General features: G+C 39.8%; 2 protein-coding genes across 3 annotated transcripts; one reads left to right on the top strand and one right to left on the bottom strand.

The window, feature by feature from the left end:
* Nucleotides 1-113: 113 nt before the first annotated feature.
* On the bottom strand, nt 114-9,619 carry rcl1 (RNA terminal phosphate cyclase-like 1). Of its 2 annotated transcripts, none has more exons than XM_003444349.5 (9): nt 9,350-9,619; nt 8,910-8,981; nt 8,025-8,200; nt 7,268-7,342; nt 7,029-7,153; nt 6,401-6,526; nt 6,123-6,279; nt 1,274-1,377; nt 114-287 (listed from the first exon to the last, which is right to left on the bottom strand). In XM_003444349.5, exons 1-9 carry the CDS (start codon nt 9,477-9,479, stop codon nt 134-136), a joined length of 1,119 nt encoding a protein of 372 aa, XP_003444397.1. In that variant the 5' UTR covers nt 9,480-9,619; the 3' UTR covers nt 114-133. The 2 variants fall into 2 exon arrangements, with proteins under 2 accessions (XP_003444397.1, XP_025765134.1); XM_025909349.1 differs by lacking the exon at nt 9,350-9,619 and adding an exon at nt 9,077-9,296.
* Nucleotides 9,620-10,135: 516 nt separating this feature from the next.
* ak3 (adenylate kinase 3) lies at nt 10,136-17,183 on the top strand. Its single transcript, XM_003444410.5, has 5 exons — nt 10,136-10,641; nt 12,081-12,200; nt 12,435-12,607; nt 15,115-15,233; nt 15,825-17,183. Exons 1-5 carry the CDS (start codon nt 10,494-10,496, stop codon nt 15,934-15,936), a joined length of 672 nt encoding a protein of 223 aa, XP_003444458.1. The 5' UTR covers nt 10,136-10,493; the 3' UTR covers nt 15,937-17,183.
* The last annotated feature ends 6,678 nt before the right edge of the window (nt 17,184-23,861 follow it).

Below are 23,861 nucleotides of genomic sequence, written 5' to 3' on the forward strand. Positions count from 1 at the left end.
ATGGATCAATAATAGCACTTAAATGTCTGACTGATATCTGTTAACTTCACTTTTCTTTTATACACACAAATAACTAATGTCATAACTTTAACATTTAATAAAAACAAAATGAGAACATTTATGAAAAAATAATTTATTTCAAGGTTTTGCTAATGTTGCTGTATCCAACACCTACACAGGTCATCAGGACCTTATCGCCCCCTTTCCGTTCGTCTTCTAAAGGCTTCTGGACCTCAATCTTGAACATAATCTGGAAGAAATCTCTGATGTGTCGGAGGAATTCGATCCTGTATAGACAGAGAAAGGAGAGTTTCATGTTAATAAAGACCATTAGCCCTCGATTTTCTCATACAAAGTTTTTTAAAGCTAAAAACTTAACAGGTGCATGTTTTTGTTTTTAAAACTGTAAACCTTGACAGAAATTATCCAAAACTGATGTAGTGTTACCTGAATAACAGGAAGAGTGTATTGTGATGGCACTGCCAATCTTCAGTTATCATAGTACTGTACTTGAGAGGGACACAGCACCGGTACCATGATAACTGAAAATGGACAGTTCATAGTTCGCTCCTCATTCAAGAAGACGGACATCTGGAACAAGGTTAGTGCTCAGCTATTTTTACACTGCTGTACTTTTATTTATTTTATTTGGGTTGTTTGCAAGTAATCAAACACACACAAATCATGCATTTAAAATGCAGCACACCCAAAGAGGTTAGAAGTAGAAGCAGGGTAACAAAAACAAGACTTATTAGACTTTATCAAATATTTCACAGTATTTATTAAATTATTATAAACTACAAAGATGTAGTTTAGCAAAAGTTTACATTATCTTAGGTGCCACCCATTATGAGCCTATTAAAAAAAATCCCTGCAAAGCCATGTGAATCTGAACAGTTTGATCTGATCGCACATGTTACTCAAAGTAATCAAATTAAAATTGGACACTGAGTAAACAAACCCTTGTGGTTGCATGCCACCATCAGAGTGCTCTTACCAGAAACCCTGAATCTTTAGTGGAGTGGGTTAAATTTCAGTGGAAATGGATTCATTTTGTGCTCATTTAAGAAATGCAGACTTTTTTCCCCTCCTCTCTGACGATCCAGCTGTACAGAGTATTATTCAGCTTCTTATTTTGGCATTTGATGCACTTGATGTGAACTTTGGGATATTGTCATCTGCCAAAAGAGGACTAGTAGAAGAATAACTAAACGTGGGATTGAGCGGGTTCCTCATTTGCCATCTGTACATTTAATTTTTGAATGGGTCTTACGTGTATGGGGAGAGGGGTCCCAGGAGAACCTTCGACACGTCCTGTTGGCCAAGGGTCATCAAGAGCAGCGCCAAGCTCTGATTGGATGAATCCACGCAGCCACCCTAAAACAGAGGGAGACAGGAGGGCGGGGGTCGTGTGTCAGCAACCAAAAACAACACTGAAATGCGTCAGGGAGGTGGAAACATTCAGAGAAATCAACTTCTTGACAGTGGGATTGTAGAGTGAAAGCTGTGTAGATTTGTTTGACTAACTTTTCATTAAAAAACCAACTTTTTTCCAATTAAATATAATTAAAAAGTCTTGAAACTGTTTGGCAAGTTGTCACTAACGTGTTTTTTCTTCTTTCTTGCTCACATAAATGTATTATAGTCGACTTTCCAGTCATCTTCCTACCATTTTCTCAAATGACACTAACACTCCCAATTCCATCTACATGTTAAATATTTAGACAAATGATCCACTCAATATCCAAGAGAGCACATGCTATTGCTCTAAAAAAGCTCAGTGTGTGATTTCCCACTGTGTGCAGTGCACAACTGGACACACCCAAGAACATTTTATAGTCTGACCTTTAAAATGGTTGTCCACTGGTAGTTTTAGTCATTTCTTGACATGCGATATGCAGCATTAACCTGATCCGTTCTAACAACGTACTTGTGTAGCTCAGTCATGCCCAATTATGGCATCATGACAGCTCGTCAGCAGAATTTTGATTCAATTACGTAATCACATCATGGAAACCATGGTGACGTTTTCATCATTTATTAGGTGAAACACATTACAACAATGACTTGTTGTTAGAGGTTTACCGTTGTTAGTCTATGTAACATTTAACCCTGTCCTGTCCGCTCTGCTACTGCATCTCATCTTATCCCCTCTGAAAAGCTATTTTACACTTTACTCTTCTCAGAGCTGCTCTGGACCAAACAGGAAAAGAAACCTAAAACGGTTTCTGAACAAACTAAGAAACATGACACAACAGCACCATTTCTAACCACCAGTTTCAGGCCCTGCCTTCCAGAGACCGTCTCCAGAGGCCATCAGCCAACCACAAGGCCTAATGGAAAAGTCCCTTAATTCCTTTGAATGAAAGTTAATCCCTTTCCCAGCCGCCCAAAAACAGACAGTAAAGCAAATAATTGAGGGTTAACTTCTAAGCATCCACAGATATATTTGACCTGAACCTGTAGGTCTATATAACACATATTGATTTAAATTCATTAGAAATGATAGATTAGGTAATATAGATATTCTTTTTTTTTTTTTTTTTTTCACAAGTTGCCCAACAGGTGAGGAACATAGTGTTTCCTAAGCAAGCTTATGAATTCATTAGCATTAAATGAAAAATAATGGACGCTTTCTCCACAAACCTGTTCCATGATCACCAATACAGTTAATCTCTTTTTGTAACTCTTTTTTGGAAAACAATGCAAATAGCAAACACAAGTGTGGTGCGTTCTGCAAAGTATTATACAAAAATTTATTCCATGATGAAAAAAAAAAAAGTAAAAATTGAAAGAGTGCACCACTTACGTCAGCTCCTGTGTAGATGCTGCTTCCAAAAACAAAATGTCCATGGAGTAACTGGTTTACAACTAGAAGACTGTACTGATTAACCATAAAACAAACAGAGCCAAACATACAGGGCACCTGCGCCCTTTGATTTTCCTCAGATTTCAAAAACAAAGTTTTCCAGCCCCCCAAAATAAAATTAAATCCTTTTAACTCCAGAGTTTTCTTTTTGCTTCTCAGCTCTAGCAATCACTCTGTCCTCCTGCTACAGTTCGGTATAACACATAGCAGTTATTCAAATGATCTACCCGTTCTTCCAGCAGCAGTTAAAGCTTTTAAAAAGCCAAGCAACTTAAAGCAGAAGGCCCCTGTTAACCCACCACCCTCCAAGGAAGCTAATGAGAGATATTAGCTCTGCACTCTGTTCCCTGGAATTAAGAAGATGTAGCCAACAATATTCCCCTTTCAGAGATAATCAGCACTACCCTGATCAGCTAACTTGACTCACATGGCTCCTATGAGAGAGGCCAGAGAGGCAGAACCATGTGGAGGCAAGCATGATTCACAGACTCCCATTGTACGTATTCTGGTGAAATGGCTTTTTCCTCTGTGTGGCTATGCGACGTGACGGTTTACACACAGCAAACCTTTCAACACACACAGAGATAACTAAATGAATAAAAGTCTCACTTTTTGGATTTCTGTGGTCACAACCATCAGGAATTTCTAATCGATTAAATCTGTTTGAACACAGCCTATTCAGCTGACACGTTACCCAATCGGCTCGCGTATTCGAAGAATTAAACAATTTATGAGCGCAAATCCTGTCATTGGACATGAGCTGTAAGGTTGAAAGAAACTGGGGCAATATGTAAATGTACAATTATAAACAGTACAATCACAATCCTGATCCTTATTATGAAATATTATTTGTAAACACTGCTACTACTACGGAAGCTTTGCATATTAAACGTTTTGGGCTGATACCTTCCCCAAAGAATCTGCCTCTCTTCCCAGGAAAGTTTTTGCTTGTTTGTCAAATGTGTGACCCACTGCACTCTGAAACCACAAATATTTATATACTCCGTTGTAATAATGGCTTATTGGACCCCACACTGCACCATTTTTTTTCTTGTTAATACATTTTAAAATTGAAGGAATGACTGATTATACTGCATTACATTACACTTTTTACATATTGAGGGAGGTAATTACTTGATATTAAGGCAGAACCCTTTGAGGCTACTGTAGATCTGAATGTACAAACTTAATTTTGCCATTTTCTTGGTCTTCAGTCTAGTTTAACTTAAAAATCTCATTTGATTTCATTTCAGATGTCTCTCAAATGTTTTTCCTCAGTTGACACAGGCCGACTGCTCCTCCACAAAAAAATAAAAATGACCGTTTTCATGATTACTTTTTTTCCTTTCTTTTTTTTTTTTAAACATAATGTCCTAATTAAAAGTAGAAAATGCAATCAAGTGCTCTAAAATCTACCTAAACAAAAGCTGCTCTCCACATTGCAAGTCTGTCCACAAACAAGTTTCTTTCAGTTGAAATGCAGGCGAGGTTTATTACCAGGGAATGCAGGAAAACAAGTGCAATCTCATTGTTGCCTAATGTGTGCTGACAGTGTATCTCAGGTATTCCCCAAGAATTCAGGAGTTTTATTTAAGCAGCAGCAGCTTTTCCAACATTGTTTCAAGCCCATATTTACTTTAAGTGATAAGAGAGTTCCCAGCACAGTAAAAAAAACTAACAAAAAGTGGAATCATGAATGAGTTCAACTTTGTAACTATAATGCTGTATTCTTTGCAATAGAAAATCTATATCAATAAACTCAGTGACACGTGCTCTGGCTTATATCTAAAAAGAATGGTGTTGGTTTTACAACTGCAATAAATATATCAATATTCTACAACATTCACTATTCATGATTTCAAGCTTTATTGTGTGTACACAAAGACAAAATAGGATGGGGCTATATGCACAAGAACAACAATGCATTCCAGCTAAGGGCAATTTCTAGGAACAGCTGTGCTCACAAGTGTACACATGCACACTGTGCGCGTGTATGCTGCAACTTTCCTTCTGAGAGGAGTTTTTACAGACTTCACACTGCCTGGTGTGGGCTGTTTGATGCAAAAATTTGCAAATCCAAATCACTCACGCCCTTTCTTCCATTTCATGTTGTCAACATCTGATGTTTCACTGTTAAAGCTCACATATGAGTGTCTCATAAAACTGTGACAGCTCACCATAAACGATGTTAAGAGTTGCTTGTGATGGAGCAAATGGAAGCACATATATACAGCAGAGTCCTTATGGTAATGTTTTCAGTCAACTACTAGCAGACTTGATGAAGACGGACAGAAATCAGCTTTGCCTGCTTGTGATATGCAAATAAAACAGGATAGGCTTGTTATTTTGAATGGCAGTTCCCTTTAGATCAGCTAGTTGATTAAAGCGCTTTCAGTTACCTGCATTATTCAGACATTGCCAGATTTAACAGTCTGTTACGCTGACAGTATTCTGTCATTAGGAGAAGTCATGTCTATGTGTATTTTGCTTTGGCTTCCTGCAAACATGTCCATGTAACACATGTCGTAACAGTATTATTTGTGCAATATTCTGAATTGTGTGCGAGTTCCCTACCTTCACACAGGTCCCGAAGTCAGAGGAGACTTGACATGACAGCTTAAGAAGCTTTAGTTAACCAAAGTATTCAACTGTGCCGTATAACTGTGGAAGCTTTAAAGTCTGAGCTGAAGTTCACAATTTAATCTGCTGTGACATCCTGATACATATTTCACAATCATCTATACGATTGTGAAATATTTAACATCAGTGAGCAGTAAACTAGCAGCTGTTTTTTCAAGCACTTAAATGTGCATATCTCTCACTTTGGAAATGTGCAAGAAATAAATTGTTGTCTAATGCTGCCGGTAATACATCTAGAAATACCTGAAAGCAGCAAACGTCAGCTCCCCTCCAAGTCAAAAACTGAAATATTTACTTAAATGCAGTAAATATTTGTATTTGTTAAATGCTCAAAGAAAGATGTTTTTTTATATTTGCATGCACCCCCAGCATTGATGTTCAAGCTCTGTCCTGTTTGCACAAAGAAATCCTGTTGGCATATCTAACCATTTTTTCAGTTGCAGCTCGGATCCGTCCTTGTTTAATAATATCATTATTTTTATTCACAGGTTTACCACACACACACACACACACACACACACACACACACACACAAGCATGCCTGTTATACCTTTGTGTACAGCCAGGCATCAAGAGCCTTTACACAGTAATAAATGTGCATGTGTGCATTTACCCGATATATCTCCTCCAAAAGCAGTTTTGCGCAATTTCTGCCAAGGTCTTCTGGCAGTATGGGGTCTCCCTGCCCCTGTGGTGTGGATGACATCTCTGCACTGAGGAAGCAGCCATTGAGCGTCTCTGCTACCAGTGTCAGACCAAAGCCTGGAGACCTGGGGGGTTGACCAAGTACAATGATTTAGTCTGTTTCCACAAATAAGGGTTGAGAGTTAAAAACACATAGAAAACCCCTGTAAAGCTTAGCAGCTTATAAATGTAAGCAAAGATACCCACTTTCCAGAGTTGGCTCCTTTCATGTGGTCAGTATAGATATAGATATCTGGAAGAAACTGGTTGAGGATGCCTCTGGCTGACTCCACAATCCTGTTGCCCATCTGAGGAGAAACTCGCACTGAATATCTGTGTTTGAAATGTCAAGGACACGCCATTCAAAAGTGTGTGTTTGTGTTCCCACTTTGTGATGTAGAAATTACACCAAAATCAAGCTAGTAGCTAGTATATTGTAACAAGTGTAAAATCACGATGGCTTCCTACAACTCATATTACCAGTAATGTGTAAACTTCACTTCATCAGCAACATTGTGCTCATTTATAACTAGATACTGAGCTAAAGTTTAAACAAATGATTTGTGAATTGATTCAACATAAGCTACTCTGGCCTTTTGGGGTTTTTTTTTTAAATACTAATAACACATCAGTTGTGCCATGTTGATGTAATTGTAACTAGGCCGGACTTATAATTGTGCAGAACTGATCTCTTTATTATTACAAAAAAAATGACTCATCAAACTAAAATGAGCACATAAAAGCTACCAGGGCTAAAATGTAAAGAGGCGTTTCTGTATTTCTATCACTTTCATTTTGCTTAAGGTGAAATAAAATGCAAGTCTAAAAAGGATACGCCACTCCCCTGATCCTCTTGATCTTGCCAGGGTCAGTCAGTTGGACGGGCCTGACGGTTTTGCGGACAGGACATGTAAACACTACTTCTCCACCCCCACCAGGTGCCATTCCTCTCTTCGCCACCTGAGGGGGTAACACAAGAGACAGATTAAGATATAAGATGACATGCATGGTTTCCTTATCTATCCCTGGGTTTGAATGCATCTCTACAAAAACAGAATACCATGAGGTCCTCACCTTGATGTCAAAGCCTTCTCCATCGATCCCAAACTTCTTCATCACTGGGAGGGCTGTGGACTTCAGCAGATCGACCTGGCAAGGAACAGTGAGATTGAATCCTGACGCACACTCTTGTGCCTGCAGTGAGTTGAAAACTACCTTCCAGAACCCTAGAATAAACCCAGTCTCATCACAACAACAGACAGACGCTGTTCAGTTTCCATGACAACACCTCTCTCCAATGTCCTCAATTCATACTTCGCAAGGCTTCCTTTTTTGTATGATATGTTGACAATATCTAATTTGAAACAATGCACCTTAAAGAAAAGGGTTGAAGAGAACAATACAGAGACTGGCTTCTGTGCAAAGGATGTGGCAAAAAAGGGTGTTACAAGAGGGAAACCAGAGAGCAGTTGCATGTTACACAACTGCCTCAAGTCAACACATGAGTGTCTAAATTATTACAAAAACATGAACCCCAGTGACATCAACTTCTGAAAATATGTGTACACAAACTGTGCGCACACCAATTCTTATGTGAAACACTGTTGATCCTAACTGACGTATAACGTGCTCATCATCAAGTGTGCACTAGAGGGCAGTGTCCATATGGAAATGGGAGGTGTGTACTCCACCACAAAACACGCAGTTCATTTCTTTGCAGATGCACGGCTCAGCTCCACCCAGTGCGATCATGAGGTGGATGAGTTGCAACTAAATCAGGAGAGAAAAATGCAGAACAAAAGTTGGAAGGTGAACATATTTATGAGCTTACCGTTGGGTCAGTGAGGTCATTGGTAACTCCCCTCAGAGTGGCCTTCAGAGGGGACTTCATGAAAGGACCCAGCATGAGGAGGGCCTCCAGATAGTACCCAACTGAGCGTTGCGGGTTACAGTCATGTTCCACAGTGCCTCCGTACAACAACCCAGGCTGGTAAACTAAAACGGTACCTAAGAAAGACAGTGAATGGCAGTATTTGCTAAGGTACAAATTTATACAGCACATTTCATTACACATAAAGCTAATATACCTAACATACAAAACTCCAGGTTTAAGTCTACAAAGCCTTAAGGCAACAAAAGTAACAAAGAAATAAAATACAGCTTAACCTACACAGTCAAGAACACACAAATTATTAAGTGTAATCCACTTTACATCCACATATATGCTGTATTAAAATCACATAAAACATACTGTAGATATAAAACAAAAGCAATAAATGCTTTATTTGGAAAAATACAGAACTGCAACGAAATATGCATAAGATTTCCAATGAAGACATTTTATTCGTTAAAAATCAATAATAATTATGTGTCAATTTAAGACATTATTTAAACCTTGCTACAGGCCCACAATTTCACTATTTGAGCATCCTTACAGTTTAAAGCTTTAAATAATTTCTACCTTTGGATTGCGAGCTTAAAGAGAGGCATAATTGACAAATATTATGGGAGAAGATGTATATTAAATGCAAAAGTTAATCATGGAGTAAAACATAATAAAAAAAAAAATCTTAATTTTAATCATGCGTCAAAGTTGTCGATGAGTTGGTGAAATCTCCCCTCCGTTGCACCTTAACAGTAAACAGTCATTACTGTGCATAAAATACAGTCTGTGACAAAGGCAACACCGAAATCACACCCTCGCTGTAACACTCACCTGTTTGGTTAATCTCTATCGTGGAGCCATTGGTCACCTTGTCCAGCAGTCTGATAAAACTGGCCTCAAAATCTGGAGAAGACAGAATTTATATGTAGAGACTGAAAAAAACGTCAACTGGTAATTTATTTTTTAATTTGTCTGGCACTCAAAAACAATCCACCCACAGTGTGAACTTTATTCTGACACACCAAGACGCCTCAAACAACTAACAAAACTGCCAAATCACTGCTTCGACGCCCCTTGACACGCTTATCGAAGACACAACTTCATAAGGCAAATGTACGACCACACTCGTGTCACTATCAAACTACTGTCCCATCATTTTCCCTCCTCTGACGCCCAGCGACTGAACACACTCCCAACTGCGTAACAGCTAGCCAGTTAGCCACGGAGCTAACTGCGACGCCACATGCGGAGTGAATCTGTAAAAAACTCACCCCTGAGTCCCGGCTCGTCATCTTTAGACCTGATGTTTTTTATCTTAACGCGCTTCCCACTGAGCGTGGACAAAACCAGACGCTGTCTGAGGAAATTGCAGCCTTCGTAGGTGAGCCCGTGGCTTGCCATGTTATTGTTGTTTGTGCTTGGCGTCAGTAAAATCCACGTGTGTTTGTCCAGGAAGACGTTAGTGGGAGGGGGAGATTACGGCAAGGCAGTAGGGTCAAAATAATGGTTTCTACGGCTGCGTTGCCACACTACTGTTACTAGATGGCACACTGTAACCATTCACGAACGCTACGTGGGCGTGGCTAAATGACGCACAAATTAAAGGCACAAATCTCATAAAAAATGTAAACAAACAGCAAAAATACGAATTTCTGGTTTGGCCTACAGTCTTTCTTTAATAAACAGAAATAAAAAAAATTAAATTAAATTAAAATAGCATTTTCGAAATTATTTGTCGTTAATAGACAACAAAGTAAGGAAAACAAAAATGTTTTCTAAACCATTACGGGTCGTACCATTGCTGCTAATATAATTTAATTATTTCAAAAGTCCCAAGTTATTTTTTTTTAAAGATTAGTGTGAGGAAGCAAACGAGTCGTCGTTCAACCTAGCGTGCCTGGGCTGCCAGCTAGCCAGTCCGCTACACAAGGGATCGGCTCGTACAGGATTAAACACCGCCACCTTGCCAGCAAGCTATTTATTCGACCAGTAGACCAATTATATAACGTGTTATACAATAAATACATGTCCGGTAAAGCGCAGTGTTTAAATGGGGGGGGGTAAGTTTCTCAGCACGCAGGAGAAAGGAGCTCATTTTGCTCGGTGTGCGTCGTCTGAGGGGTGCATCATCTAACCTCCTCTCTCTCTCTGGCTGGCTGGCTGGCCCTGAACCCGCTGATTGTAGTTCTCATCATCTTTCTCCTCCTCCTTCTCCTCCTCTTCCTCCACTTTGTGCATGCGCTGCGCAACATAAAAGGTCCACCGAGAGTTCAAACTAGCTGCTTAAGACGCGCCCACTCCTTCTTGCGTTGTGCAGTTTTGCAAGGAGAGGAGAGAGTGGATCTGCTCTGCGTTTCATGAGAAGGGAACACTTGTTCTGTTACTCGATAAAAGTCAGTTCAAACTCGGTTGGACATGGTGCTGCCAAGAGTTATCCGTGCTGTCATCATGGGAGCCCCGGGGTCGGGGAAAGGAACGGTGTCTGGGCGCATTACCAAAACTTTTGGACTGAAGCACATTTCCAGTGGGGACATTTTGAGAGCCAACATCAACGCACAGACCGGTAAGATAGCGTGTCCTCCCTCTCGAACTAAAACTAAGGCAGTGCAAAAGCTTTCAGGAGTTTACGTGTCAAACTGAAAGATTTAACTTAGTATTTATCAAGCTTATTTTGCTTAAAGCCACAGCTGGTCATTACGCACAAAGTGCGGAACTTAAAAACGAACCAAGGCTCGTTTTCTGCAATATTCTGATAAGAGTCCACGCCTACAACAGTGTGATTTTTATCTGGCTGTGAAATACTAAACATAGGATACAATTTAAACATGTTGTGTCCTCTCTAAACAAGGTCAGCGTTGTGTCATGTTTCCACTGCCAACATTTGCGCCGGAGTTACCTGGACCTTGGAGGAAGGCCCGCTACTGCTCAATATCACCTTGGATGTGGCTGAGAGCTGTAAAGATAAGATAGCCGTGAACTTTTGCTCCATGAGAGGAGGAGCTACACATTTGAAGGAAAAAAAAAAAGTCCGTTTTTACAGCTGCATGAAGAGAATCCCATGTTGGTTGATTTGGAGTGTGCGGTGTGTAATCGAGCTTTAACCGTTATTTATACTGGGAAAGCCTAAACCATACAGAGTGCAGACGTGCAAGTTTAACTTAATCCACTTGAGCATCTGGCAATGAAAGCAGTATTTATGCAGTGTGACTGTTCGGTTTTTAAAAGTCAGACTTTTTATTTCAGCAAGCGACCCCCCAACGCATTCTACTTCCTCATTAAATCCGCTTAGAAGAATGCACTTTTGGATTTTGGTCATGAGTACTCCATATAAGTGCCGGCTGTAAACTGCATTTCCCAGCTGGCATCGTCTTTTGGCTGTTGCTTGGCAATGCTTTTGCTGTGCAAACAAGGTTCACTGTGCAGTCCAAAGAAACGGCAAAGTACAAGACATTGAGTAGTCACTGTGCCACAGTGCCTTTTGCACTGTTTCTGATTAGCACAGCAGGTCATTTCTACAAGGCTTGTCAGGAAATTCCTTTCCTCTGATGGACTCTGGCCAATTAAAGTGGAAGTAATAGAAAAAAGGCCTCCACTTTAACCTCCTCAATTTGTATTATACATTATACCACTTTTTTTTGCATATGAAGTGTAAATATGCAATGTGGTATTTGCATCATTTTATATTTTTTACCTTGTAATTCTGCATAGCTTATCTTTGTAATTATAACAGCTGTGTGTCACTGAGTAGCTACGCACACTGTTTATAATGATGGAGACACTGCTGTTAGAATAGCTGAAACATAAACAAGGTTTTCTGGTGTAGATGCATGTTATCAGGTGTCTTTGTCAGGCACATGCTGCCAAATTTTGATATAGTATCCGTGTTGGCTTTATGAAGTATGGATTAAAAATTGAGCCATGAGGGGAAAATGGTACATTTTCTAACACAAACATTCTTCCTTTCGCTCTTCCTCGTGTGTTTTCCCCCCCTGTTTGTTTCAGAGCTCGGGCTGCTAATGAAGTCCTGTATTGATCAGGGTCAGCTGGTACCTGATGACGTCATGTCTCGTCTCATCCTGAATGACCTGAGGGCAATAGATAGCAGCAGCTGGCTACTCGATGGTAAGTTTTCACAACTTTGCATCAGCACTCGTTTCATCTGGTAAAATGAGTGGTAGGTGATCATATTATCAGCATTCCTAGTTAGGAATTGTTGAATTTGTTCTATAAAAAAATAGATGTAACATTCGAGGAAAGACTTAGACTTTAAGCTGTTTAATTAAATTACTGGCATTGATCGCACCAACCTTGATTCCTTTTTTGCTTTGCCTAGATTTCCTCTGTCTCTTTCACCAGGTTTTCCTCGTACAGTATCCCAAGCAGAAGCTCTGGATGACGTCTACACCTTGGACACAGTTATCAACCTCAATGTACCTTTCCAGACCATCAAGCAAAGGTTGACTTCACGTTGGACTCACCTTCCAAGTGGCAGAGTATACAACACAGATTTCAACCCGCCTAAAGTCCCTGTAAATATCTCTTTCCTGTCACTTCCTGATTTAGTTTCTGATGTTTTATACTGTATTTAGCCCAGCTTTGCACAGATAATTGCAAAAATCTTAAGTTTCAGATAGTCAGACCAATTTAAGTTTCATTACTAACGCAGCATTTCATAAAAAAAAAACAGACATGGTGTTAGTGTGATGTCTGGGGCTGTAAGTGATAGAATCATGAATTGAACGTCTGCCCATCAGTTTGTGCCCTGAAACTCAAGCGCACTTGGGTTATGCAGCAGGACAATGATTCAAAACACACCAGCAACTCCACCTGTGACTGTCTACCACTGTACCAAAAAATAAAAAGGAAGGTTTTGGAGCAGCTTAGTCAAAGTCTAGATTTGAATCCGATTGAGATGTCTTGGCATGACCTTAAACAGGCCATTCATGCCCAAACCCTCCAAGGTGACTGAATTAAAGCAATTCTGCAAAGAACAGTAAGCCACAGTAATGTGAAAGACTCGTTACCAGCCATTGTGAAAGCTTGATTGCATTTCTTGCTGCCAAGTTATTGGGTTTTTGAGGAAGCATTTACTTTTTCGCACAGGGCCAGGTAGGTTTGGATAGCTTTTTTTTTTTTTTTTTTTTTTTCCCCCCTTAATGACAGAAATAATCATTTAAAAACTGCATTTTGTATTTACTCAGATTATCTTTGTTTAATATTAAAATTTAGTTGATGATCTGGACCACATAGTGATGCGAACAGGAAAGACGGGACAAGAGGTCGTTCAGGTTTCTCAAATTTTCATAAATTTATATATATTTGCTGAATAAAGATGTGGAAATTCAGACTAAAGGATACCAGATTACAGGGGGAAAAAAACAGTATAAATCTTAGTTAGGTATTTGGCCACCACATGCTGCCAGAATGACTTCAGCATGTGCTGGTAATGGTTCAAGTCTTTGGTATTCATCCTTCCAGCAAATTTCCAATCTTCCAAGAGATATTCCCTCACTTTGCATATTTGGTAAATCTCCTAAGAGTAATGGTAAACACACTGAGAGAGCCTTTAATATAATACTTAGTCTCTCATATCAGATTTCTAAGTTTAACTTACTGCCTCAATAGACTAGAATTGCTTGAGGCAGCTAATTCTTTCACCATGTAAACCATTAATTTTTGCAGAATTTTGGACAGCATGTTTACAGTGCTCCCTCTTGGCCTCAGAAGTACCCTTCTGGGACTGTGTCTGCTGTCTGAGTAAACTAAAGACACTGTCATATTCCTGGAACTGTCTGAGCCCATTTTATTACAGTCTACCCTCCTGAAATGTATAACAGGGTGACTGATCCTAAAATGGAAGCAGCTGGTAAAAGTTGATGTTTAGATAGTGTTATGGGGCAGAGGTGTTGAGAATATATCTAGAGTCCTCTCAATCCTCCGACGGTCATAAAATGTTGTAAAGAGTTTGGAAGTTTAACCGATCAAAAAAAAAAAGTGTGCTGTTAAAATAAAAACGAATTGCATTAATACACTTTAATCAAAAATATCATGTTGAAGGTCAAATTGTACAGGTTCATTAGCAACAAATGTCTGTCTGAAATTCAGAAATTCAAGGTCCTAATAGAACATCAAGTACTTCTTAACAAATAAACAACATGAATCAAGATAAATTTCAACCTTTCAGTTCCAGAGAAATGTGAGATGAATATAGTTTGTTTTAGTTCAGTTGAGGATATTTTGTGTATGTGAAGGGTTGTTTTTGTTTCGTTTTAGTTCACGGGTAGAAGATGAAGGGTAACTAAACATTAACCTAAGGCAGGAGATTATAAAAAGCCTTGAGAGTTGCAAGAAGTGGGAGAGAAACGTAACCTTTGTAAGCCCCACAGAGACAGACAGGTTATGTATCTGAGTACGTCAAATGGGTCGATTTAGGGCGCTGGTCAAGTTCACTGGGTAGAGCAGGGACACGGTGTCTGCCTTTCACACTATTATCATTCCTGACTAATAGCTTGTGGTTCATGTTTTTGTAAATCTGTGTTTTAGTAGAAGTCGCTGTAGCTCAAAGCCTCGCAGTGCTTTCAGCATAGATGCAGACTTGTTTACACTAGCCACCTTCTAGTACTGCAAGGTCAGTACTATCCCTGCAGGGGCAAAAAAGGCATCCTGTGAGGTTTTGGAAAGTAAAGAAGCCAGCCTGCAGCAATCTTTGTAGCTTTCAAATTCTTAAAGTCAGAAATGTGCTTGGCAACATGGGAAATGAACTGAAGGCAGCCCTTTGACACTGACGTCTCTGTCACGTTTCATTCTACACTGATCATACCCTACAAACGGTTGTGGATTAGTTAGTTGATTTCTACTCTTTTCCAACATGTCTCATTTTTTTTTTTTTTTTTTTTTTATGTTCCAACATTTATTGCATAATATATCTCATTATTAAAGAGCCAGTATGCAAAAAAGTAACTGAAACCCTCTTTGCAGCACATAGTAAACATGCGCAAAAGGTCAGCATTAAGACACATTTACCTTATCTCTGCAGGGCTTCGATGATGAAACAGGGGAGCCCCTTTTCCAGAGGGACGATGACAGACCAGAGACGGTGACACGGCGATTGAAGTCTTACGAAACCCAGACGGAGCCCGTCTTAGAATACTACAGGTAGAGCACCGCAGATACCTTAAAACTTAGTGCCAGCAGTATATGCAAAAAGTCTCTCTACTACTCAGCCTGGGTCCAGCTAAAAGTCAAAAATATTGAACCATGACCTTTTCATCCCTGCGCATTCTTCAAAGCGGTTTGCATGACTGAAGAAAATGCTTAAGAACCACATTCCAGCAGCACTAGCCAATACTGCAGAGCATTTTCTCTTTATTAAATCAGGTGACAGACATATAAACATTTATCTTGAAAGGTTAAAACACAGGCTGGCAAATTCATGGATCTTATTTTCTGTTTCTGGGCCAGGAAAATGTATGACTGTTTCCACAGAAATGCTTTTATCCAGTGTCCCACTTTCCACTATAACCACATTGCTTAAAAGTCTGTCATTTGCAGGAAGTAGAGATAATAACAGACTGAGAATAGAAGAAGATGCAGATTTAATGTTTAAAATAACTTGTTCTGAAGTTTAGGAGCATTGCCAGCTGATTAATAGGAGATGTACATGCATTTCTAACTCCTGCAAGTTGCACTAACAGTTCAAATGCTGGTATTGAAATCTGATTTGTTGTGTTTGTTTTTACCCTCCAGGAGTAAAGGTGTGCTAGAGACCTTCTCTGGGACAGAAACCAATAAGATATGGCCACACGTTGAAGTTTTCCTTCAGAGAAAATTGTCTTCAATCAATCAAAAAGTTGTATAGAAAGCCTGAGAAGAGTTTATCGACAGAAACCACTGTGTGCATTGTCCAGTCAAAATGCCACTTTGCATTAAACAAAGGGAGTAATATATTCTGAATGTTTAAAACGGGGATTACACTCATCTTATGTGTACAAGAGTACACGACAGTAAAATGCCACTTAAAACAAAACATAAGCTTAGCTTAGTAATGTTTCCACAATGTTGACATTGGTTTTTGAACGTCTCAGGTTGTGTGCAAAATCTTTTAAACACTAGTTGTTAGACTTTGCACAGATTGCCTCTTCACTCCATAGTGTGCCTTTTTATGAAGCCAGCAGAAAACTGAGTGACTCCAATATTAAGGTTTGTAACAGTAAGTGAAGGCTGCGTTTGCAGAGTATAACCGTTTGACGCGTGCCGGTGAATGCAGCCAGTTTTAAGGAAAGTGTAAAGTCTTAGCTTTTCTAATTATAATCATTACTTCCTTTCCTGTTTGATTCTGATGAATAACAATGGGCACACACTACAAGACTGACTTGTTTTTTCCTAACATGAAAAATCCCCTAAAACCAACATGGTGGGCTCTTATTTATGTTTTTGCTTTAGCATTGCTTTTCCAGAACTGCCTTGCTGGGTTTGTTTTCCATGCACTAGGCAGCTACCCCAAAGGGAAATGTGCCACATTCTACAAATGACTGTAAATTCACTTTTGCACTCAAGTGCCTTTTGCTGCTTTTGACAAAATAAGAGGTAGTTAAATGAATGTAAATGATTTTTGACGTAGTGGACCAGATTAAATGACCAGATTACATTTATTATGTTGTTATTTCTCTTTAATTAATCATAAGAAAGCATTATTGTGGAACAGCTTCTTTAGCTAGTCTTAAAAGTGATTGCTCTTAAATTCTGCCAGCCATTCCTTGTTGTCATAGACTGATATTAACCATTTAATGTGAATGTGACAACTAAAAATATATGAAGTTTGTACAAGGCTTCTGTCTTGTTTGGGAGATGTTGCAGTACTTAAGTGTCGTCTGCTGTGTTTTTGTTTTTTTTCCTCTTGTTTTTGCACTCTCTTCTTAAAGTTTCTCCTATATTGTTAAAAGCCACAGAAATGCAAACCTACCTTGGACTGTACTGTACAGATCAATGCAGCGAATGTTTCCTGTGTGTATTCTGAAACACTTGAAGATAATGTTTGAAGGCGTATCTCCTTTCATAGGTGACTCACAACTATGTTTATAAATGATAATAAATGTCTTACCTAGATTCCTGGTCATTTTTCTTTTTTTTTTCTTTTTAAACATACGACTATAAGACAACATAAAACGCGCCATCAAGCACTGTATGCAGACTTTTTTCCAAAAACAGTCCTTTAAATATTTTTGTTTTTACTAAATGTATCGATTAGAACACAAGACTAGTCACTTTTCTCTCTCCTTTCTCAATGATTTCAATGCAAACACAAGTTTTTAAGTTCCACTGTTTTCATCTCGAAGACATTATTTGTCACTTCCACTTAAGCCAAGTCTGGTGTAAGTGGGATGATATGTAGAATTTGTTATGATTTTTAATCAAGCTTCAAATTGCGGTGCATCAGACTGTAGTCAGAGCTTTTATTCCCTCCAATACACAAAGCTGTCACTAAGGCTACGTTCACACTGCAGGCGAAAGCGCATCAAATCCGATTTTTTTTTACCCATATCCGATCATGGTATGACAGTGTGAACGGCACAAATCCGATATTTTCAAATCCGATCTGGGTCACTTTCGTATGTGGTCCTGAATCCGATACATATCCGATGTTTTAGAAAGCGACTGCTGTGTGAACGGTCAAGTCGCATTAAATCCGTCTTTTGCGTCACTGACACAAGACAGACGCCAATTATCAGCGCCGGAGAAGCGCCCGATAGGACATCGCGAACGATTTCTTGCCATCCGGCTGTGGCGTGTCCAGCGGGGTGGCCTGGGGAGGCACAGGCCACCCCCCCAACCAGACTGGCCACCCCAGGTGCCACCCCGAAGCCAAAACAATAAAATCCAATGAAATATCAAATGTACGATTATGTTTTCACAGTGAAGCTCAGATATCCGAGTGTAAGTGAATGCAGCATCGGCTATGAGGATCATGTTAGCAAAGGTTGGAGAGCCAAGCACGAAAGACAGCACCACAGAAAACAGTTTTTCGGCGAAAGATTAACAGTTTAACATAGCTGGACTGGCCATCGAGCATGGCGGAGCTTCCACGGCGGCTAGCAGGTGGATGAGGGAAGGGTAGGCAGGAGGAGGAGAGACCCGAGGCAGCCGCTGGTCGGAGCGTCAGGTGAACTGAACTTCAGGTAAGAAGTTATGACCTGCAGTCTATCTGGGTCAGATATAAACCAAGTTTAGGTGGAGTTTATTTTCCTTGTGCTGACTCTTTACAGTCAGTTACAATAACTCTTACTGCGTACTAGCTAGCATGACGGAGTTTATATACAGCTGGGTGGGTGCTGTGATGTTACTGATGGTGAACTTTATTTTATTCATAAGGTTAGTTAGTAGAGTTGCCAACGGCTCCTTAAAAATGGAATGGTCCCACATTCAGAGACAATATTACAGGTTTTGTATTGAGCTGAAAAGGAACACAGTTTGTCCCGGACTTCAGCTACAATGAAAAAGACACAAAGCTGGATTTATTCTGTGTTTACGCTGCACAGCTGATTCTTCTTCTCTCATTCTCTCCCCCTCCCTCTCCTGTCTCTACTTCAATCATGAAACTGATCAATGATCAGCTGATCGGCTTTTCTTTCTTGTTTGTTTATCGCCCGCTTTGCGCCAGAAAGAGGAAACCGCCGGATGTCGCGTTAAACAACAGCAGCACGTTTAAGCTTGATCAGCTGTTGTTAGAATTTATTTAATATTAATTTCTAGTATCAGCTGATGTTTGCTGGAGCCACAGCTGTAGAAGCTGCTGGTCATGATGTTGGTTTGGATATGTGGTGAGAGGGAAACATGAAGATGAAACCAGGAGATGTCCTTACTGAATCATCAGAGCTGAACAGGTGGTGTAGAAACAGGTTTACCTTTTAGGTGACATGAATGAGTTAAAGGGAAGTTATGAACTGTTTCTGAGAGACAAATAACACCAGGATCCTTTTCTAAGAGAGACGGTCTCTCTATATACTGGACTGTATGTAGCGGAGATGACAATAAAGTTTACTTTGACTTCAGCAGCGCGCAGGCGCACCGAGGGCTCTCGCGCTCAGTTTTCGTGTATAGAATTTCGAAAAAACATCAGTGCAAATTATAAGTCTGTATCATAATGTCCGGTGTTTTCGTGTTTGTTGTTTTGTTTTTATTTTGTTTTATTTTGCGAGTTGGTTATTAGATTGTGGAACAGCTGCTCCAGCCAGCCAGAGAATCCCCCGCCGCCCCGCCCTCCCCTCCCTGTGCCGCAAGCAGCAGGCGCACCTCGCAAACGGAGGGCGCCCTTACTCCCATCAAATGGGCGATAGAAAACCGATCGGTGCCTATGACATTCCCAATATGCGCTGGCTGCCGTCGGAGCAGCATGAGTACGAGCATTTTTTTTTTTTTTTTTTTTTTGCCGATGCCCGTGATGCCGCCCCGGGCAACCGCCCGTATCTAAAACCGCTACTGATGAGATCCAAATATATGCCAATGTCAACACATGTTCATGTTGATGAGGTTTACTGAACAAATTTGAATCATCACAACAACCAAAATGTTAGCAACACATTATAAAGTTTATTATTATCACTATGGTAACCATGTTTATGTTTGTTACCTGCTAACTCAAACACATTCTGTAGGTGTCACATTTTGAGGACTGTAAGTTCACACACTTTCAGACTTTTGCAAACCGGAGTTGGAGATTGCAGAGAGAAGACGAAGTGTTTTGTAAAACCTTTACAAGTTCTACGGATTATTTGCTCAAACAACAAAAGTGCAAACATGTTTTGCTGGACTCTAAGAAGAAGAAAGGCACAGCCTGATTTGTCATGTTTTTTTAATATTTAAAAAAAAAATGCTGTTTTTGTGCAGCAGTTCTTATTAAATCACATGCTGTTTGATTTATTTGAAACAGATAATAAAGGAGGATACTGTGGGTGTTGGAGAGGACCCACTGAAAAAGTACGATCTTTGCTCTCTGTCACATTTTTACTATGTTTAAAATTATGTTTATGTATACATTTATAAATACACATATAAACATGCATGCACAGTTTTCTCATTTGAAAGTAAATATTTGTCTGAATATTTGAGCTGAATCAGTTTTTACTGTGTAAGTTGTAGATTTGTTCCCTCTGTGGAGTCCACAGCTTCATGCAGTCGGTTTAGCTGACTTTCTTGAGGCACTGAGGGCAGTTTGAGTGCATTACAGCAGACTGATCTTCTCTGTTATCTTTCCAGTGTGAGTGCACGAAAGGATCTCACAGATGAACATGTGGCCCCTGACACTCCAGCCACCTCTTCTGCACCAGTCTCACCTCCAGCTGAGGCTCAGACGAACAAATCAAAGAAGGCTTCCTGGTGGCGCAGATGGCTTTTTTGTGAGGTGAGTTTACCACTGCAGAGAATAAGCTCTGAACAAACAAACGGTGCAGGAATTTGTGCATCATTTGTTTTTAACTGGATTTATTTGTAACTGGCAGAAAAAGTCAAAGGTTTTCCCAAAAATGAAGACAAGGCAGAAGACACGGTCGTGCCACCTTCTGAACCCCAACAGAGGTACGATATTATTTTACTGTCTGAACAAGTTCTGCTGGTACTCCTTCCTTCTTGGATCATGAAGGAGAATCCTTTGTGTTTTGTCCAGTGTTAACCCCGTCAGCCAGTCTGAGGATGTTTTGGTCCTTTTACTGTGTTCCTATTTAAAGCTGATTGATTGCTTTGTGTTTCTTCTCCTGTAATTTCATCACTGTGATTGCACTGTTTGTGTCTTTCTATAACAGTACCATCAGCACTGAAAAATGTGAAGTCAAGGACGTTGGTGTCCAGACAGAGGTTTCCTGCCCTCCCAACTCGCTGCTGTTTTTCTGCACGGTACGTTCTACAGAGCCGAGTGTGACACGTGAACAGATGTTATAGGAACATGTGGAGTCTGAATGTTAGGATTGACACTCAAATTCTCATTATGTCATCCATTTTGGTTGAACTAACTGGTGATGTGTTCCTCAAAGAAAAAGGTGACCTTAGATGATGAGCCGCGTTGTCCTGAAGTCAATGAGAGAGATGAGCCAGTTTCCAGGCCGTGTACCCCAGCAGGTCACGGTGGTAGCCAGGGGGCCATGCTAAGAGACCACGTCACACACTGCTGACTAACATACGATGATGAGTTCGTCAATGATGAGCAGCGGCAGAGAACAGCTTACCTGCTGTTCTATGAAAAACAGGTGATTTCTCTCATCAAACAGTTGGATTGTAAATGGTAAATGGTAAATGGCCTGTATTTGTATAGTGCTTTACTAGTCCCTAAGGACCCCAAAGCGCTTTACATCCATCCATTCACACACACATTCACACACTGGTGAATGGCAAGCTACATTGTAGCCTCAGCCACCCTGGGGCGCACTGACAGAGGCGAGGCTGCCGAACACTGGCGCCACCGGGCCCTCTGACCCTGGATTGTGTTGGATACTGTCGTTTATATAAGATTTTATTGTAATGTATAGTATATAAGACTTTTATTTTATTTGTATCTTTTTATGTTTATGTTGTTTAGTGTACACCGAGGGCCGTGGGAGCGTTGCAATTACAAATTCTTGTGTATGACCTGTCCATATGTTTTTTGACAAAAAGATGACTTTGAATTTGAGCATGTCCGTGCAAATACTCAGTTTATGTTCAAACATGATTTTGTTCTTTTAATTTGCTCAATGACAAAGTTAGGATTTAGTTTAAGGAATGGCTGATTGCAGATTCCTGTTAGAAAACAAGTGTGTTGCATTTATGCAGTGGTTACTATGGTGGCACTTTAGGTGCAAGTGTTGCAACCACTGTAAATGTGACACCATCACCAAAAAATGTTATAAAATCAGAAGAAGAAAGAGAACTCTAATATGATAGCTACACACCAGCTGGACCATTATAACAACATCGCATCACATGAGTAACTTCACCATGACGAGACTTCAAGGACTCCAAGAATGTTCATACAGTGAGGATAAATCATGTTTTTTATTATTTATTATGAAAAAGACACAATATAGATACATAAAATGCAGCAGGAGCTGCAACAGCTAACATGTCAGTTAATTTGACACGTTGATTTATTTATAATTTCTTTTTCTCTCTTAGCTTTTCAGCTCCACATTTTTGCCATTTCTTCCACACTCAACTCTTTTCTACAAGGTGAGCGCACAGTGAAGGAAGGGAGGGCTGATGGCATTAAGAGATTTGATTGGGCAATCTAGGGGCCAGTTAGTTCTTCCTTTGGTGAAAGCTGGGCTCTTCAGTTCAGCATGGTACAGCTCCAAAGATTCTGCAACATCAAACCCTCTGTCTGCTAATATTACATCACCTGGGCTGAGGCAGTCCAGGTAACAGTTTCTATTTTTGTTTTTAAACTTTAGATATAAACAAAACAAGAAAAATAACATTTATCACTCCATCTCGATTCATTTTCATGTCATAAGTGTTAGCAACAGTTCTAGAAAAGGAGAAGTTTGTTCCAGTTTGCAGAAATGTTATTACAAATGTTCAAACTACTGCACTGTAAAATCTAAGTAGTTCCCAGAACTCAAAAAAACTATGCAAACTCATTGCCTCCAGAAAAATTGAGTGCAGTTTACTTAAGATGACTGTTAGGACAACTTCTTCACTGCAAGTATGCAGTACTAAGAATAACAATTTGTGGTAACCTGATTATGATTCAAAATGAATAATTAACAACACTTCTTGTAATGGTGTTAAAATCAGGACAACTTTTATTTTCAAATGCAAAAAGTAAAAGAAAATCAGCCAACATACTGGACACATATAATTGTCAATATAATTGTTTGTTGTTCTGCTGAACAATAACAATTATACTGTCATCATTGTTACAGAGATTGAAACTTTATTGATAATTTGTCCAGGTAAAAAATGCCCTCCCACAAATGTCATGTGACAACCTCATTGGCTTACAGAGTTTTGACATCACCCACATTTAGAATCTTACCACCACTTTGATCCTTTGATCCTTTGATCCTAAAAACCCTTAAATAGGAGTGAGACACAACAACTTTTAGTCTGTTATTCGCAGCATTTACGTTTGCAGCATTCAAACGCTCACCAGAGAAGCCTTTTTTGGATCCTTTTCAGAGTCACTGTTCACTGTTTACAGATTCTAACATGTCTCCGAAAAAACACAACAAAAGAGAAATAGTAAAGCCCAGCGCTCCTCTTTGCGATCAAGAGGACAATATTCAAGTACAGAAGATGTGCTTGGAAGAAATGGATGAGAAAAATCTCAGGGAGAATCACAATACGCGACACCCGCCCCAGCCAGAGTACATCTATTACGTCTGGCAAAGTTTTTTTGAACAACGAGCGGAGATTATGTGCCTGAGAGAAGAATATGAGAGAAGGACTGCTGAAGTACATAGATTGTTCAGCCAGCTTGTTGAAAAGGAAGATATTCAAAAGGAGAAAGAAATGGAAGTCCTAGACATGCGCGGAAGGATCTTTGAGCTCCAAGCAAAGCTTAATAAAGCTCAAGAAAAACCAACAGAAGAAGTCCTCCAACAGAAGAAAAACGAGCAGGACAAGGACAAAAAGATTCAGGAGCTGCAAGTAAAGCTTGACAAAGCTTTGCAAAAAAATAAAGAAATCCTCCAAGAGAAGAAACAACTGGTCATAAAACTCCAAGGCACAGAGATAAATCACAAAGTGCTGAAAGGAAGGGTTGAGTTTCTTCAAAAGAAAGGGCAACAGACCATGAAACAGGAAGATACGGATTGC

Source organism: Oreochromis niloticus, linkage group LG7 (genome assembly GCF_001858045.2).
Source record: "Oreochromis niloticus isolate F11D_XX linkage group LG7, O_niloticus_UMD_NMBU, whole genome shotgun sequence".
Taxonomy (NCBI): Eukaryota; Metazoa; Chordata; class Actinopteri; order Cichliformes; family Cichlidae; genus Oreochromis; species Oreochromis niloticus.